A 19932-nucleotide genomic window follows, 5' to 3' on the forward strand; every position below is an offset into this window, starting at 1 on the left:
TGGCTGTAACAATATTCTATTGCAAAGTATATAAACCACATTTAACCATTCATCAGTTGGTAGGCACTTAGGCGGCTTCCAGATCTTGGATATTGTAAATAATGCTGTGAGAATGTAGAGAAAAGGGAACTCTAAGAGCACACTGTTGGTGAGAATGTAAATTGGTACAGCCATTATGAAAAAAGTATGGAGGGTCCTCAAAAAATTAAAAACCGAACTAGCACATGATTCATCAATTCCACTGAATATTTATCCAAAGCAAATGAAAGCACTAATTCAAAGAGATATATGTACCCAATGTTCATTATACTTTTTTAATGACTGGAGAAAAAAAATAAGTTCTTGTATCAGTACACTATTCTTTACATTGACGAGAATGCCTTGGCCAAGATTACCGAAGAAACCAACTATTTGTTTCCTTTGGCTAAGAAGACAACTGTAACATACTCCTCAATCCACATCAAATGCTTTCTAAAATTTAATAAAGTATAGGCCTCTTTGTAAGAAAAAAAAATTTGCAAATGCTCAGCATTTGAGTGAATAAATGAAATGAAGTGAAATGAAAGTCGTTCAGTTGTGCCCAACTCTTTGCGACACCATGGACTACACAGTCCATGGAACTCTCCAGGCCAGAATACTGGAGTGGGGCGTCTCCCTTCTCCAGGGGATCTTTCCAACCCAGGGATCGAACCCAGGTCTCCCACACTGAAGGCAGATTCTTTACCATCTGAGCCACAAGGGAAGCTGGTATATTCATACTATGGAATATCATTCAGTAATAAAAAGAAAAGAAATGCTGATACATGTCATACTATAGCTAGCCTCGAAAACATTATGCTAAGTGAAAGAAACCATATGCAAAAGACCATATATCATACGACTGCCATTGACATGAAACATCCAGAACAGACAAATCATAGAGACAGAAAGTAGACTAGAGGTTGCCTGGGGCTGGCATGGGAGATTTGGGGCTGATTCGAAGGTGATGGCTAAGAAGCACAAAGTCTCTTTGTGGGGTGATAAAATTGTTCTCAAATTGATTATGGTGATGGTTGCACAATACTAAAAACCATTGGATTATATGCTTAAAATGGATGAGTTGCAGTATATATGAGTTATGCCTCAATAAAGCTGTTACCAAAAAACTCTTGGCAAATCATACATAATTGTTTAAATATGTAAGACATAAAATTGGATATAAACTATTTATACATACAGGTTCTTTTTACAAATTTATAAATTAAACACAAGTTATATAACCAATAAATTAAAGTAAAAATGTTTATGTCAGAGAAGATTTTCTTATTTAACTAAAACTACACCCCTTCTCACAATAGCAATATGTTGTGAGTACTTTACCCAAGTTCTACTGAGTCCAGCAGACACACACTTGGGTGATAGTATTTTGACAAGCAGCACAGCACAGGAGCCAACAAATCAGAAGAGATATTAGAACTAATAAGAACAAATGCCAGTCACACAAGCCAGGAGCAACTCAGAAAGCCACCCGGGGAGCGCGGCCGCATCGCAGCCTTGCCTGCAGCCCTGCACTCCGTGAGCTGGCTCCGTGTTTCTGCTAGTCTGTTCCCACCAGTGCGAAAGCTCACTTCCACAAGGTATGGTCCTTTGCTTTATGGGAATTCACTACAGCCATATGGTAAACTTTTCTTCAGTGCACGATTACAAAAGAACTTTCTGGGGCCAACACAAGAAAACAAGCAGAACTGTAGACGATAAAATCAGTTGGCAGCGTTCGGGCATAATATGGCCCTTCCAAAAGACTGCAATAGGCTTATTTCACTTTGTTATTGACTCAAACGACAACACGAAATTTTAAAATTCTTATAAAGAACTCAGACCCTGGAAACTAACATCCTTAAATTGCAAGATAGCCACAGAACCCATTTTGAGAAACACTTACCCACAAACTAAGGGGAAAAAGTAATTGGCATACAAAATTGATGCCTTTAATAGCTAACATTTACCGGGTGCTTAAGTGTGTCTGACAGCCAACTTGTATGGTTTTCTAAGCCCACTGCCCTGCCCAATACACATTAATTAGAAGGGAAAGAAGGGGATTATTATGTGGTGCACCATCCACGTGTGAGGCACTCTGCTCAGCGCTTTGCACGCACTCACATAAAACTGAAAAATATATCTGCCGAGATATCTACTTCTGCTTTACTGACTACACTAAAGCCTTTGACTGTATGGATCACAATAAACTGAGGAAAATTCTGAAAGAGATGGGAATACCAGACCACCTGACCTGCCTCTTGAGAAACCTGAATGCAGGTCAGGAAGCAATAGTTAGAACTGGACATGGGACAACAGACTGGTTCCAAATAGGAAAAGGAGTACGTCAAGGCTGTATATTGTCACCCTGCTTATTTAACTTATATGCAGAGTACATCATGAGAAATGCTGGGCTGGAGGAAGCACAAGCTTGATTCAAGATTGCCGGGAGAAATATCAATAACCTCAGATATACAGATGACACCACCCTTAAGGCAGAAAGTGAAGAGGAACTAAAAAGCCTCTTGATGAAAGTGAAAGAGGAGAGTGAAAAAGTTGGCTTAAAACTCAACATTCAGAAAACTAAGATCATGGCATCCGGTCCCATCACTTCATGGCAAATAGATGGGCAAACAGTGGAAACAGTGGCTGACTTTATTTTGGGGGGCTCCAAAATCACTGCAGATAGTGACAGCAGCCATGAAATTAAAAGATGCTTGCTCCTTGGAAGAAAAGTTTTACCAACCTAAACAGCATATTAAAAAGCAGAGACATTACTTTGTCAACAAAGGTCTGTCTAGTCAAGACTATGGTTTTTCCAGTAGTCATGTATGGATGTGAGAGTTGGACTATAAAGAAAGCTGAGGGCAGAAGAATTGATGCTTTTGAACTGTGGTGTTGGAGAAGACTCTTGAGAGTCCCTTGGACTGCAAGGAGATCCAACCACTCCATTCTAGAGGAGATCAGTCCTGAATGTTCATTGGAAGGACTGATGTTGAAGCTGAAACTCCAATATTTTGGCCACCTGATGTGAAGAGCTGACTCATTTGAAAAGACCCTGATGCTGGGAAAGATTGGGGACAGGAAGAAAGGGGGATGACAGAAGATGAGATGGTTGGATGGCATCACTGACTCAATGGACATGAGTTTGGGTAAACTCTGGGAGTTGGTGATGGACAGGGAGGCCTGGCATGCTGCAGTCCATGGGCTCGCAAAGAGTCAGACACGACTGAGTGACTGAACTGAAGCTATCCCAACTTTACTGATTAAAGACTGGCAGAGCAAGAAACACATCCAAAATCATTCAGCTAGTCAACAGAAGGAAGAGGATGTGAACTTAGTACTTATGGCCCCAATACTAGAGTGCCCCAGTAAAGGGGGGGAATCTTTCCAATCCCTGCTGCAAGTCTAATCTTCAGAATAATGTCACCACCACACCACCCGTCCCTGCTCCACTACCGCCATGATGTCCACAACCTAATCTCCAAAAACTGTGACTATGTTTACCTTACATGGCTAAAGGGACTCTGCAGCTGTGGTTAAATTAAAAACCCCAAGGCAGGGATGTCTTCCTGGATCGTCAGGAGGAGGAAGAAGAGTCAGTGTAATGACCAAGGTCTTACGCGTGTTAGGGGGAGGCAGCAGGGTCAGAGGTCAGATGTGATTGCTGGCTTTGAAGATGGAAACAGGCCAAGGACTAAGGAATTCAGGCAGCGTCTAGAAGCCAGAAAAGCAAGGGCACAGATTCTCCCTAGAGCCTCAGAAGGAAAGCAGCCCTACCAACTGGATTTTAGCCTCCTTTCAGACTTTTGACCTCCAGAAGTGTAAGATAATAGACTTGCTTTGTTTTAAGCCACTACGTTTGCAGTAATTTGTTACAGTAGCAATAGGAAATTAACAGGGCCATGCTAGAGTAATGAGAGGGAGGCCTGTGTTACAATCTAAGCTGCTCAGAGGCAACCTTGCCAACTCTGAACTTGGAAAGAAAAGGAAAACAATTAATGGCGAGAGAGAAAATGATGCTGAGGGTAGCTGCTGAGGGGGAGAGTTATGCAAACAAACAAAATGTTTTCTGGACAAAGCCTTCCAGAAAGGGTAAAGCATAGATTTCCTGGCTGAATGTATAAGGAGCCCACAAATGTATGAGGCAGCCACATGCAGGGGCTGAATGCATGTGGGGAGGGAAACACGCAGCTATACGGCACTCGTAACTCCAGCCACTGTTCCATGAAGCCCCCGTGTCCCCCAGTCCCTGGATCTTCTCCCAAGAGCATCCAGGGCCATTTTACATCTATTGGTTCTCTTGAGAGAAATTTCTGGAAGAGGCGGCACCACTGGAAGGGAGTTGCAGGAGCAGGGAGGGCTTGGCCATATCCTGGTCACCTGCCCATTCTGTTCTAGGCCACTGACCACACCACTCCTAAGCAGTCCCTCTTGAGAGATCAAGTCCCTGTTCAGCAGCAAACTGATCCCATGCTGGACTACGGTGAGAGCTATCTTCAGGGTGGCTGAGTGTTCACCCAGCCCACAGGCCACACTGTGGACCACAGTGGAGGAGCCACGATGGGGACCACACATCTGAGAGCATCCAGCTGCAGGCATACAGCCTGTAGAGGCAGGCCGCATGGCCTCTGGGAGGCTGCACCACAGTTCTGCAGGGCTCAGGCCCCTGGGCTTTTACCAGGCCTAAGTCTGGTCTGTGGCCGCAAAGACAGCCACCTTCTCTCCAGCCCTGAAGGTCCAGCAAGATGCCTCTACCCTTCCCCACCTGAGGCTTCCCTTCCAGCAGCTACAACAGGTTCCCAAGGGGAGGCAGTGACAGAACAGCAGCTGCCACTCTGGAGCCCAGCCTGGCTCTCCACACACCAGTGTCCCTGGCAAGTGACAAAGCAGGTCAGGTCTGACTTCACTGCAGATTCCCCGCTCCCTGGCGCCCCAGCCCCTCAGTAGAGCCTCACTGGGTTTCACTGCTTTTTTGCTCACATGGCTATCAGCTAAGATTAATTTTCTCAGTCACTCAACAAAAGTCTACTGAGCAAAGGCTGGCATCCTGCCAGACTCTGGGAATATAGTTGTTACAAGTGCTACAAAAGAGAGAGGTGTGCTGCCATGAGACCATGTGAGAGGACAAAATGATCTAGTGGGGGAAGCCTCCCGAGGAAGCAAGGCTTGCCACCGAAATCTGGAAAAAGATGCTGGCTATTAAAAGAAGCTAGACGAAGCAGTTCAGCATCTCAGGGTATTTATCCATATGAAATGCTTTGAAACCCAGAAGAAGGTGTCAAAATGACACTGATGAGTATAAATAATCCTTTTTGGTTTATAAAGTAGTTTTTCATGCATTATCCCAGACTCAACAATAACACCAGGGAAAACAACAAGTATCATCCTTTCCCCTTTATAAACAAGGAAACTGAAATTAATGGCAGTCAATACCTCACCAAGTTTACACGTCAAGGGGCTGCAAGCTCAACTCTCATTCTTCACTGAGAGCTCTTTTGACTACACAGTGCTGCCTTCCTGAGGAATCTAAAAAGTGCAATGATAGGGAATGGTATTAGTATTTGGGAACAAAGGCCTTGAAAACTATGCTAAATATTTGGCCACCAGATTCACCTATTCACACAGCAGACCCAATGGTGCAAAGTCAGTAGCCTGATTTCAGTATGACCAGCCACTGTTCAACTTTGAACCATTAACCTCCAAGCAAGCGATCCCACTGCGCCAGACCAACTGTGGGCTCACAGAACTTCTCTGAACTTTGTGAGTCATTCTAAGTTGTGCAATTTTTTTTAAAGTTATACCCCCTCTTCCATTGTTGTCTTTGTCCAGCTGGCATCTTCTCAGACCTCTGGATCCTTGGTAGACAAAGAGCAGGGCTTCCCAAGTGGCACAGCGGTAAAGAATCCCTCTAATGCAGGAGATACAGGTTCAATCACTGGGTCAGGAAGATCCCCTGCAGAAGGACATGGCAACCCACTCCAGTATTCTTGCCTGGAGAATCCCATGGACAGAGGAGCCTGGTGGGCTACAGTCCACAGAATCACAAAGAGTCAAACACGACTGAACATCTGAGCAGACAAAGAGCAGGAGAATCATCCAGTGCTTCCGGGGAATATCTCTTAAGCTTCCTCCCTACCTGGGTCATCACTGAGATCAGAGGAGAACATGTGGTCAGCCTAATGTGAGGCAGTGGGTAAAGTACGTGATCGGAAATTAGAGGGCCTGTTGGTTTGGTCTGGCCTCCATCACTTAGAGTATCCTATTTGGTAGACAGCAGACAAGTCAGGTGTGGTGGGTGAAATGATGGGCCCCCAAAGGTGTCCGTATCCCAGTGCCTGGAACCTGTGACCGTGTTATTTTACATGGCAAAAGGACTTTGAAGAAGTCATTTAAGAACTGTGAGATGGGACGATTATCCTGAATTCTCCATATAGGCCCAATGTCATCAAAAGGATCTTGATAAGGAGGAGGTAAGAGGGTCACAGTCAAAGAAGGGGACATGGTGATGGAAGGAGAGTTTAGAGTGACGAGGCTACAAGCCAAGCAACACAGGTGGCCTCGAGAAGCTGAAAGAGACAAGGAACAGATTCTTTCCTAGACCCTCCATAAGGAACACAGCCCTGCTGATGCAATTTTATTTTAGTCCCATAAGACTCACTTCTGATCTCTAGAACTGTAAGATAATAAGCTTGCCTTGTTTTACACCAGTCAGACGGCGTTGATTTGTTTCAGCAGCAACAGTAACCTAATACAGAAAATAACAGAAACTGAAGATTTCTTACGAGTACAACAAACAAGGGAGCAGACCGTGGTCTTTATGTGTCAAGGGTCTCAACCTTGGGGAACGTGCCAAATCCTGAAAAAGGAAACAACCAAAAAGCAGGTTCAAAAGGGAGACACAGATGTAAAGAACAGGCTTTTGGACTCAGTGAGAGAAGAAGAGGGTGGGATGATTTGAGAGGACAGCACTGAAACATACCCGTCACCATATGTAAAATGATAGCCAGTGGGAGTTTGACGTGTGACACAGGGCACCCAAAGTCGGTGCTCTGCGACAGCCTGGAGGGATGGGGTGGGGAGGGAGGTGGCAGGGGGTTCAGGAGGGAGGGGACACATGTATGCCTATGGCTGATTCATGTTGATGTATGGCGAAAACCATAATACCGTTAATTATCCTCCAATTAAAAAAAAAAAACTGCTACTACCCACAGCTGCAGTTCATTCCAACTCAGTTTGACAAAGTGTCCCCAAATCCATCCCAACTCGCAATTAATCAATGGAAATTCCTAGAAGCCATCCAAAGAAAACAAGGAACCAAAAAATGTGCAGTGAATTTCCACTGGCCTCACTCTGCAGTGGAAAGCATACTGGGCTGGGCATCAGAAGATCTGGGTCTTCCTCCTGTGTGACCTTGGGCCTCTGTAAAATCTGATGGACAAACTGATAAACTGCAATTACAGTCACATCAAACAATGAATGGTGTGTTATGATTCTGTGTATTTGAAGTACACAATAGACTGAGTTTAATCAAGTACATTTTATTGAGGAAAACATTTAAGTCACTCATTCATTCACAAAACACTACTGTGTTCTAATGGTCAGGCATTAAGCCAGGAAGCTGAGGTTCAAAGACAGTACAGTGTGATGTGGCCACCTCCCCTCAGGAGATGCAAGTCCTCCCTGAGCCACAATAGTCTCGTCTCTGGGGTCATTTGGCTGCAGTATCTACTGATCATTGATTCCAACCCTCAGTAACCCAGGGGCCTTCCCTGTCTCCCCCAAGTTGGGTAATACCTCCCAGTTACACACTTGCTTAGCCTCTTACCCTTTTACTAATAATATATTCATGTGTCTAGTTTGCCCTTTGCTGAATAGCAGCACCCAACAGAATACTGAATCATCAGCACAGCATGTGCCTGTGCCAAGGGTCCCCTTCCTTCCTTCCTCCCTGTCCCATCTTTCTGCCTCTCATCGAACAGCAGTAAGAAGATTATTCCCTTCTCCAGGGGATCTTCCTGACCCAAGGACAGATCTTCCTGACCCAGGTCTCCTGCACTGCAAGCAGATGTTTTACCATCTGAGCCACCAGGGAAGCCCCAAATGATATAACATATGTGAAAGAAGGTTAAAAGTTGTAAGTGTACAAGGTACAAATACACACGAATAATCGCTATTAGCCACAGAGCAAGAGGAAGTGCTGACCACCCTCCCCAGCTGGGCAGGGCTGGCTCTCCTGCTCCTTACTTCTTCCTCCACTGCCTCGCAGGTCCTAGGCTCTCACCTGCGTGGTCTCCACTCTAAGTGGGCTCCACACATGTGAACCGGGAACACGCCACGCTGGTCACCAGAGCCTGACCAACAGTTGTGCAGCCAAGAAGAGGGGGTCTGGGTGACCAGGGCAGGGCCTGGCAGGGCCAGAAGTGGTTCTGCCTGGAGTGTTAGAGAAGCAGAAGGTGAAGGTGCTCAATTCAGGGGAGGCCTTCTAAGAAATGCTGATGAATTCATCCATTTATGTGCCAACTCATACCATGCCACCTGTGCTAAGGCTGCACTTACAACCATTCACACCCCCAGATCCTGCCCTCAGAAGAACAGTATAAGGAACTCCCACACTCTGGCATAGGGTAGTTCAGCCAGGGGGTCCCTGTGACAGCAAGCAGCCTGGCAATCCATTATGAATCCATGTTCTGCTCCCTGAAACCACCCATGAACACTCCAACTGCTTAACGGCTCCCATCCCAACAAATCCTTACCAGAAAAAAGAAAACTCACCTATTGAAAAGCCACTACCCAATCAGATACACATGTTACTGAGGAAAAAAAAAAAATTATACTGCTGGGGGATCAAAAATGGTGCAACCATTATAGAACACAGTACAGAGAGGCCTCAGAAAGTTTTAAAAAAGAATTACCATATAACCCAGTAATCCCACTTCTGAATATACATCAGAGGAATTCAAAACAGGATCTCAAAGAAAAATTTGCATATTCAAGTTCACTGAAGCATTATTCACACTAGCCACAATAGCCAAAAGTTAGAAGAAGCCCAAGCGTACAATGGATAAACAGATAAAGAAAATGTGCTATACACATTCAACTGTATACACCCCTGGTAGCTTCAGTCAGAAAAGAATCGGCCTGTAGTGCAGGAGACCTGAGTTCAATCCCTGGGTTCGGAAGATCCCCTGGACAAGGAAATGGCAACCCACTCCAGCATCCTTGCCTGGAATATCCCATGGGCAGAGGAGCCTGGCAGGTTGCAGTTCATGGGGTCGCAAAGAGTTGGGCACAACTGAATACTATGCAGCCAAAAAAGGTAGGAAATGTCAGGTGCTACAACATGGATGGACATTATGAACATTGTGCCAGGTAAAATAAGCCAGGCCAGAATGGTAAATACAGTATGATTCCATATATATGAGGTATCTGAACAGTCAAATTGTACACACAGAAAATATAAAGGTGGTGGCCAAGGGCTGTGGGAAGAGGAAGGGAGAATCAGTGTTTAATGGGTACAGTCTGTTTCGCAAAAATTTCAGAGTGACCTGTTACACAGTGTAAATATACTTAACACTATTGAATTATACACTTTTAAATGGTCAAAATGTCATGTGTTTTTAATCTCCACAAAAAAAAAAATCTTCACAAGCACATGAAAAATAAAAAGATGCCGAAGACAGATAACATAAATTTTAAAAGAAAATCTATATGGTGAGAGTACCTTGAGAAATGGGGAAAAAGGAAAAGCATCAGTCAAATCAACAGTCCACCTAGTCAGCTTGGAGTCGGCACTGCAGGTGTGACACGGGGGCAGGAACAGGACTCCAAATGGCCGCTGAAGCCCCAGCTCGGAAGGTGAGTCTGGTCACCCCAGGACAAGCCCTCCACTGAGTGCTTCCCTCTCTGGGAAATGCAGACAATCTGCACTGCTTCATCCACTGTCCTGTCCAGGAAGACTGGCATCTAAAGGAGCTGCTAAGTTGCTTCAGTCGTGTCCGACTCTGTGTGACCCCATAGATGGCAGCCCATGAGGCTGCCCCGTCCCTGGGATTCTCCAGGCAAGAACACTGGAGTGGGTTGCCATTTCCTTCTCCAATGCATGAAAATGAAAAGTGAAAGTGAAGTTGCTCAGTCGTGTCTGACTCTTAGCCACCCCGTGGACTGCGGCCCACCAGGCTCCTCCATCCATGGGATTTTCCAGGCAAGAGTGCTGGAGTGGGGTGCCATTGCCTTCTCCGTCTAAAGGGCCTGGCATGGCACAACTCATTTCACAGACGTAAGGCACCAAGGTCCTTAGAGTAACTGCTTTCCTCTGAGGATGGGCCGCTGCTTGGCACCAAGCTGGAGGCCTGCATCTTGAGAGTCCACAAGAGCACCCAGGAACCAAACTCCGCATGTCCTGCCCAACGTTAGCCTGGCACCATTCAACAGAAAAGGACCAAGTCAGGAACAGTCCTTTGCACGGAAATCACATGCTCTGGTTCTTGACAACTGTAATTACAGCCAAAACAGCTTCTAAAAGGGAGGGAAGAAAAGAAAATAGCACCCCGGACCTAGCGGTGAATTGGGGGGTTCAGGGTAAAACACACACCCAGAGTTCTCATTGGTGGCCAGACTAAACAAGTGACCGGACAGCCAGACCAAACAGCTTTCTGGCCAATTAATTCCTCCCTCTAATTTAATGAGCTGCTCATTAAGTACTGGAAGCAGGTCATAGGGAACAGAGCTGCTGGCACATGGCCCGCTGGGCTGACAGGTGCTGAGGGAGAGGAGACAGGGCCACACTCCAGCCCCAAGGGCTCCAGATCCCGTGTATGGCCAGCGCCACCAGACACCACGGCCCACCTCTGCTTCAAGATGCTGTTTGCCGGTACCTTCATTCCTTCTACAAAGTTGGATTTCTGCCACTGACTCCCTCAATGGGGAGTTCCAGTCCCGACCTTTCAGTTCTCCAGCGGGAGTCATCACCCAAAGCAGGGAGCAGCACAGTTCTGGGTGTGGATACCAGCTCAAACTACTGACACCAACTTGATCTAGAATTAATTACCCCAGGCTTCCATGTCCTCATCTACAAAATATAAAAACAATACTCTCACTTCATCTAGAGTAGCTACAAATAATAAATAATATTTCCATATTAAAAGGCCTAGTAAAGCACCTGTCATACAGTAAGTGCTGAATAGTAGCTATTATTCTGATAGCTACTATTAATTACTCTAATAATGATAGTAATAGTAGAAGCAACATAGTCACTGTGTCCTAGTTAAGTATGAAGAAAAGAGGGACTCTTTTGGTTGAAACCCCAAGGTCACATCTGTGGTGAGAGCGATAACCCATCCTCACAAGGGTAACACCCCAGATACACCCAGCCAGGCCTCAGCAGTCTCTACCTGAGTGGGAAGGTGAAGGAAGAGAAGAGGTCTGGGAATACTGAGTGCCAGGCCTGAAGTCAAAGGCATGTTCTCATGAAACCAAGTGGAGGGCTGCATGCAGGCTGCATGCCCACCATTCAAGACCTCTGTGACTCTCTGAGCCTCAGTTTAATCCAGATAATGAAGGTAACATGATCCCATTTCACAGTTTGTTGTGAACATTAAATGAACTCATGTGAAAGTGACTCATTCCTGCATCCAAGAAAAACAGTATTGATGTATTTAAAAATACTTTCAACAAATTCAACTTAACAATAAAAAATGCTGAAGAACTGGGAGGGTCAAAGCAGTGAACAGCCTAAAATAAGCAGGCTGATGAACTGCTTAGAGAAAACACAATGAATTGAGGTTTCTGTTGTTCAGATGAACTAACTAAAAAAAAACTGACAAAAAGCAAAATGAGGCTCCCAACATCTATATGTTTTCCACTGAAGTGAGCAGATTCTTCTAGAAGACAAAGAGCTCAAACCAGGCTGCATTCAGTGACCAATCTAGCCACCTCCAATACCAATTCTCTCCAAAAAATCAATCCAATTCATTTGCCCAATGCCAGATCCACCCTCAAACTGCATAAATCTGATCTCTTCTGTTTCACAACAGAGTACATGGGGAAATTCCTTCACAGTGGTCAGAAGACAAAATTAATTTTTATTCCATCTCTGATCCATGTACCACAGACTCTGGTCCTAAAACAATAGGTTGGAAAGTTGACCAAACTCTTTTAGAATATCTGAAATAGCAGAAGAGAATGCACACACATGTCCAGAGCCTAAAGCAACTGACCAAGGAAATTCTGTTGAAATCCCACATTTGTTCTTAAAAATTTACGTAAATTTTCTTTATGCACCACAAAAATGCTTTACTTTTTAAAAAGTGCTTTGAGCCAAGTATCAGCTAATTACTAAACCTTTTCACTAAAAGCTGAATGACTTCACCAGTCTCCCTCTCACTCCCTGGCAGACCCCACATCCTCAGGGGTAGCATGCTTCTCAGTTTGAGAAGCGGTAGTTTACAAGACAGAGAGGGCGGTAGCCCTCCAGCCATCGATATGTCCATTTTAACCTTGACCTTTAAGCAACATCAACCACCTAGCTCAGAATAGCTCCCCTGGACAGTATAGATGTCTTACACAGAGTGCAGCCATCCATTCTGGCACCCTGAGCACTTTCTAAAAGGGCAAGCAGGTAGGATGCCTGGGTTCCAGGCCCACACAGCCCCATCTCCAGCCACTCACCCGGATCCGGCGCATGGCAGCCACAATCTCCACTCTGCTGTTGGGCCTCGGTACGTCCAGACTTCCAACGTACTGTGGGGAGAGAAGCAAACACTCGCTGAGAAGAGGGATGCAAGAGTCCCTAATCACAGAAAGTTAGGGCTGGAAGGATCTCCGCAGGTCATCAAGTTCATCTTCCCATTCTACAGATAAGGAAATTAAGAGCCAAAAGGATGTTTCCTGACTACTTCTAACTTTATAAAAAGCAACATGAGAGACTGCTTCCTTTTCTCATTTGTTTTTAATCAGAGAGGCAGGCAAGGACTGTGTTAAACAAGTAGGCTTCTGAAACAGAAAGGGTTGGGTATGAAGATTCTCCCACCATCTTCGTGGCAAGCTAGCTTGCCTTTGTCTCAGTTTCATCATCTGTAAAATGGGATTTCAGTAAAGATAATGTGGGATAAGGTATAAACCTCTTACAGAAATCTGGTCTTCATGCATTAAAGCAATCTAAAAGAATAAAAAAGAATAATATCTACTTCTTTTTTAATTAATGAAACTTCACTGAGTTTGCCCTGGATGTTACAGAGACCTCAGACGTTTGAGCAATTTCCTAAATAGAGAAAAGGAATGGACTAGTTATGCATTTAAAAATTTAACCTGATTAAACCAAATGACATACAGGTTGTTTAATATCGTATATAATTTTTTGCTACACATGACTCAAATAATGCAGATATATGCAGAGCACTGTCAATGGTCTCAAGCACATCTCTCTTTTGTATATTAATGGACATACAGATTCACAGACACGCAGAGGAATTTCTTTTATGTGAAAAGGTTAATACTACTCACATTGTTCTGCAACTTGATTTTTTAACTTTAAAGATTACTTGGATATCTTTCTCCACCAATGGATACAAGTCTATCACATTACTTATGATGACTCCGCTACTGGTGGACACCTCCCCAGGGCACTCTTACAAAATTGCTTCCACAAACCTCCTTATCTGCACATGGCTGAGCTCATCCAGGTAGCCCTTCAGGCTAGATTCCTACAAGTGGGACTACTGGATCAAAATTATAGATAATTTCTAGATATCATTACTTAGGATGAAACAAGAGGACAGCCCCACCCTATTCCACACTGACCCACTGGATTTGCCTTTTCCTTTTTAAAAGCACCTATAAAACAGCCCAGAGGATATCCCAGAAATTAATAGCCCCAGGATAATTTAAGTCTATGCAACCCAGGACCACATTAACAGAAGTGCAGGACAGTCATCGTACTTCCTGTGGTTACGAGAACAGAAGGTACTGCCTAAAATTTGGAGCGAGGCTGGCCCCAGTGAAAAGGGTTTTGAAAACTAAATACTGGGAAAGGATGTCCCCTCGTATTGATCCACAGTATGTGGTAATACACTGGAGACAGTGATTCCCCGCCCCCTGTAGGAAGTCTGGGCCCCACATGGACGGCCTCACCATTGCAGGTAAACAAGCCCCCTCACCCTGAGGATCTAAGCACACTGTCAGCTTCAACCATGGCTGGCAGAGCTCCCCTCTGAGCTCTGCGGGACCCCATGGTTTGCCAGCATGTCAGTGACCCACACAGCCAGGAATGACATGACGCCAGGTTTGTGACGGCCCAAGTTCAAAGCAACCCCCCCTCCCGCAGCTGGGGGCAGTCTCCACACCCCCCTCCCGAGCGCTGCATGCCTGGCGGCTCCTGCCCTGAACCCTGAACAGTCAAGACTGACCTGGCAATCAGTCTGAACACAGATGCCGAAACGGATCCCTGCCCTCTCCTTTCTCAGAAAGGGGCGGTGCTGAGAACCCCAAACGAGCCGGGGGGGGGAGGAGAGAGGAGAAGTGGCTTTCTAGCTCTGGACGAGGTTTCCTAACCAGGGAATAGCATTCTGCACGTGAAGGCACTCACATGAGGACACCCAACATCGTCACGCTATCCGTGCCTCCTTCACGCCATTAGCCAGCCAGCACGTGTGCGTGTACTCACCACACACCTTCACACACATCAGTGCACACATGCTCACACATGTGGCACGTGCATACACATGACTCACCACACACTCATCTCACACAGCCCACATGAAGCATGCACGCGGTCATCCCACGCTCACTAACACATCCCACTTGCAGTCACACCACACGCTCATCTTCCTTCTCAGCCATCTGAAGAAAATCACAAATCTGCCTTTCTGAGAGAGAGTATGGAGCAGACACCCATCTCTACCAGAGCTAGGCCTTATGGTTATTCGAGGAGATTAAAAGGAGACATGAAGCAGGGATCAAAAACTAAACATCCATACTAATGACGAACCAAAAAGCAGAGCAACAATTTCAGGGAAGCAGAGGCGGGGTCAGAAATCAGAGGCTACGATAAGTGATTACTGCCATTATGTATGTGTATAACTCCATAACAAAAAAGTACCTCCATACCTAACCATTACCAACACCACAGCTAATCTCAGTCCACCCTGAGGCTCCATTTTGGGCAAAATACAAGACAGTCTTAGACCAGACAGATCAGGAAGCTCACGCAACCACTTAAGTTTAAAAATATCAGGGCTTGCTTCCTTTTCACTGCTGCTGCTGCTGCTAAGTCGCTTCAGTCGTGTCCAACTCTGTGCGACCCCATAGACGGCAGCCCACCAGGCTCCCCCGTCCCTGGGATTCTCCAAGCAAGAACACTGGAGTGGGTTGCCATTTCCTTCTCCAATGCATGAAAGTGCAAAGTGAAAGTGAAGTCGCTCAGTCGTGTCCGACTTGTAGCAACCCCATGGACTGCAGCCTACCAGGCTCCTCCATCCATGGGATTTTCCAGGCAAGAGTACTATCATCTAGAAAAGAAAAAAAAAAAGAAGGAAGATGCAAATTGTACTAAGTAATCAACATACAAGATTTATGAGTCAGTTTTATCTGTGGCTTCATCTTCCAGATAAGGAGGAGTTAAGTGCAAATAAGGTTAACCAAAGGACTTCAAATATTCTTTGTAAGTTTCCAGAGAAACCTCAGCTTTGGTGCTAGGTTAATACCTCAGGAAGTTTTTTTGGGGGGGGTGGGGGGTGCTTTTTCTTCATTTACTTGCTTCCACCCTATTTTCTAGAGATTAATTTCTGAAGACTGTGATAAACTGAACTGTAGTGTTTCCTGGTGAATCACACTAAAAGCAGCAAGACATAACAGCTTAACACAGTCACGAATATTATCACCACCCATTGACTTGTGAGACTTTCTGCCCTTACCCTCCTCAAGGAACAGCCCTTTATTTAAAAGGTTTCTGTCAAGTGTTTTCGGAGATCAGGAAAAAGCTTACGTATGAATCAAAAATAAACACATCAAATGATCGGCTTGTGATGATGCTGGAGAAACTGGTATCCTCAGACTTGGCCTCTGGACAAGATACAAAGAAATAACTGCATAAAATGTACAAAGAGGGAACTATGGATATATATAAACTATATATATTAGTTAATAATAAGTATCAATACTGGCTTATTAATTGTACCAAATGTACACGCTAATGCAAGATATTAATAACAGGAGACTGAGCAGGGGGGTTGAAGGGGTATGTGGGAACCCTCCTTGCTACCCAATTTTTCTGTAATCTTAAAACCACTCTAAAACATTAAGTCTATTACTTGAAATAATAAAAATAACTTTGAAGGCACTGGAGAGAGACCAAAAGCAGGCAGAGATTGGTGGGGAATCAACCCTTGAAAGTAGGGAACCACACGAGATAAAACCTGGTTGGTGCAGTTTTGCCCAACAGCACAATCCCACAAGTGCACCACCAACTGCCTGGAGCTTAGGCTAAAATGCTCACTCAGAGGGCCTGGGAAGTTGGTCACCAAAGATGTGAACAACCAGAGAGCCTCAAAGAGAGCAGAAATTGCTGACAGAAAAGGAGCCCCAATCACGTATAAATGCTACTCAGATCTCGGATGACCCCCCAGCTGCCCATGTGCAAAGCAGGCTCCAAGGAGTCTGGCAGAAGGTGGCAGTTGCTCACCTCATGTAATCGTGTAAGTCACTCAGTCATGTCCGACTCTGTGACCCCATGGACTGTAGCCCCCCAGGCTCCTCTGTCCATGGAATTCTCCATTCCAGAATGGAAGAATAAAGGAGTGAGTTGCCATTCTCTTCTCCAGGGGATCTTCCCCACCCAGGGATTGAACCCAGGTCTCCTGCATTGCAGGCAGATCCTTTACCATCTGAGCCACCGATCTGCTTGTACTGCTCACGTCAGCAGAGGGGAATTTAGGATTTAAGACCTGTTGCGTTAACTGTCCTTAAGAACAAAAATCTACACTGTTCAGAAAAAGACAGAAGAATCTTTCGTCAGTGAAGGCAAGACCACAGGGAAAGACCACAGTGCCACATTCTCCTAGGTAAAAGGACAAGGCCCCCCCAAATGGGCACAATGTAATGGTCCCTGGATCTCTGCATTCCCAACTCACATCTTCTCTCTGAAAACCACTCAGTGCTACAGCCTCAGCTCCCAGCACAACCGTGTGAGGTTCAGGAGGAGGCACCTCCTATAACAGAGGTTGACAATGAGGCCTAAAGCAGTTGGCAGATGGCAGACAAGCCGCCAGCCCCCACCCCCAGCTCCTGGCCCCCAGTCCAGGACTCTCTCCGCTGTCGGCATTCTTATTAACTCTCTTCCTTCAGGTCCCAAACCTGGCCAGGTTTGAATTCCAACACCGTGCCTACCTTCTTATACCCTTCAAGTCTGCTGGCCGCACTGTGTCCTCTCTCTGAAGATACACACAAGCAGTAGGAATCTGGTGCATGCTAAGTGGCTTCAGCCGTGCCTGACTCTGTGTGACCCCATGGACTGTAGCCCTCCAGGCTCCTCTGTCCACAGGGGTTCTCCAGGCAAGAATACTGGAGAGGGTTGTCATGGCCTCCTCCAGGGGATCATCCTGACCCAGGGATTGAACCCGCATCTCCTATGTCTCCTGCACTGGCTAGTTCTTTACCACTATTGCCACATGGGAAATCCGGTATTCTGCTTGCATCTAGAAATCAGCAGCTGTGATGGCCCATCTGAGTTAGTCCCTTAACCAACCCTCTATCAGTTGCTAAAACCTTGGAATCATAGGAGCAGACCATTCCAAATCCAAAGAAACCTTAGGAACCATGTCCAAGGTTATGTCACAAAAGGAAGATTAAGAAAGAACATATGAAAAGCATTTAGCACAGCTGGGTATCCTGCCAATGCTTAGTAAATATTCACCATTATGACTTCATCTAAAGTTACATTTTTTTCACATCACTCTATATCTTTCCCAGCAGTGAACATGATTTGCACTTAGGCTTCTGCCTCATTTACATGGTCACCATCTGCCATGCCCACTAGAATGGAAGCTCCTTGACAGTTGGGACCCGCCCTCATATTTCTGCATTCCCAGCCCTTTGAGCCTGGCAGAGTAAGACTCAAGTATCTGCTGAATGAGTGGGGGCAACTGCAGCCCACAGAGGTTAGGTGACCTGCCCAAGGATGCAGCTCATGGCAGAAGTGGCATGAAAAGCCTGTTCTCCCAGGTGGCACTAGTGGTAAAGAACCCGCTTGCCATTGCAGGAGACATAAGAGACGGGGGTTCGATCCCTGGGTCAGAAAGACGCCCTGGAGGAGAGCATGGCAACCCATTCCAGTATTCTCGCCTGGAAAACCTCAAGGACAGAGAAGCCTGGAGGGCTACAGTCCAAAGGCCGACACAACTAAAGCAAGTTGGCACACACGCACCCACCCCGGGTCAGCGCAACAACTCCAACGGGAAAGTTCCTCCTTGCCTGCAGAAACCGCTCTCCGTGCGCAGCTGAGCGTCCTGCTGAGCAGGATTATGAATGTGACCTGGGTGAAAGTTCTCGCCTCATTTAGCACTGAACAAAGCAGCATTAACTGCAGCGGCAGCAGCGGGCCCAGATTCCAGGGCACACACTCAGCCGATGACCTTCTAATAAGCGCTCTGGGGAACGGGACGAAAAAGCAAAGTGGCCTCGGGGTGTCCCACTCCCCACTTGTGTAGTCTGCTCCATTCTCCAGGTGGTTCCGTGCGCAGGAGGGGCAGTGGGGACTGAGAAGTGCCCAAACGGACATTTGCCAGTGTTCTCACCGCCCCCTGCAACAAGACAGAAGCCTCAGTGGAGGTTCTCCTCTCCCCCCTTTCCCTACCCCCCAACACCCACACACCAGAAAAGCTTCCAAAATGCTTGAAACGCAGCTGCACACCACGTCTTTATTTATTTGTAGTCTAAGAGGAATGAAACACTTATATTTCTTCCTCTCTCTCTCAGCCCATCTGAAAAAGGAAGTACTATTTGAAGGCCATCTGATGCTACTGTGTCACTATTGATCAGGGGCTCAGCGGGGGCCGATGAATGTGCCGGAGATCACAGCAGAATCCTTCCTGCTCCTCAACATTAAGGGACTGGGTGCAAAATAAATAATTGTGGTGACTTGTCTTTATGCTAATGGCTTGCCACTCTATAAAAGAAACAGAGGATGAGGCTGAACCATGCAATGTGCCCATGGGTTCTTTTAGTCTCCATTAGCACAAGCTTAGATGGGTTGGTTTAATTATTTTTCTTTATTATGAGGACTCTGAATGATACAGCAAAGAGAAGAAAGCAGTAAGACAGAAACCTGTTCTAGTCTTTCAACTATTAGCTCTTGAATGGAAAGCTTCAGCTTTGCAATTAAGAGCTCTGGTTGCATCACAGATGCAGGCGTGGGACAGGGGCTGGCCTACATCCTGGTCAGGGAGTATTTTCCAGCCCTTACACCTGAGATGCTTACTCAGCCAGCAGGTTATTTCTCCCACAGAAAAAAAGAAAATGGGGGAAGCCCGAGGCACAGTGAGAGGCTGAGAATCATTGACAACACTAACATATGATGATGAAATCATCACCTGTAAAACAACCAGGTAAGCCAGGCAGAGAGAGACAAAGAACATGATAAAATCATTAGGGAAGTCAGACCCAACAGCAGAGCTTAGGTGGTCTTACAGGTCATTTGATCCAACCCTTCATTTTACAGAAGGGAAAACTGAGGTTCAAAGAGAACAGAATACAGTTTGTGAGTGGCAGAACCAGAAGCAAAGTGAGTCTCCCTACCTTGCACTGAAACACTGATACTTCAGTAGAAAAGAAGCAACCAGGATGAACACAAGCCAGCACCTCAATAAGGCCTCAGTTCAGTTCAGTTCAGTCGCTCAGTTGTGTCCGACTCTTTGTGACCCCATG

At 45.8% G+C, this 19932-nt stretch overlaps 1 protein-coding gene across 1 annotated transcript in view; it reads right to left on the reverse strand.

Moving 5' to 3' along the window:
- The window catches only part of NOS1AP (nitric oxide synthase 1 adaptor protein), a 341485-nt gene that overhangs the window by 238866 nt on the left and 82687 nt on the right, over positions 1-19932 (reverse strand). Inside the window, exon 2 of the mRNA NM_001146219.1 lies at positions 12685-12756. Coding sequence (NP_001139691.1) covers positions 12685-12756 — 72 coding nt within the window. The remainder of the gene's footprint in view (positions 1-12684; positions 12757-19932) is intronic.

Source organism: Bos taurus, chromosome 3, assembly GCF_002263795.3.
Source record: "Bos taurus isolate L1 Dominette 01449 registration number 42190680 breed Hereford chromosome 3, ARS-UCD2.0, whole genome shotgun sequence".
Classification (NCBI taxonomy): Eukaryota; Metazoa; Chordata; class Mammalia; order Artiodactyla; family Bovidae; genus Bos; species Bos taurus.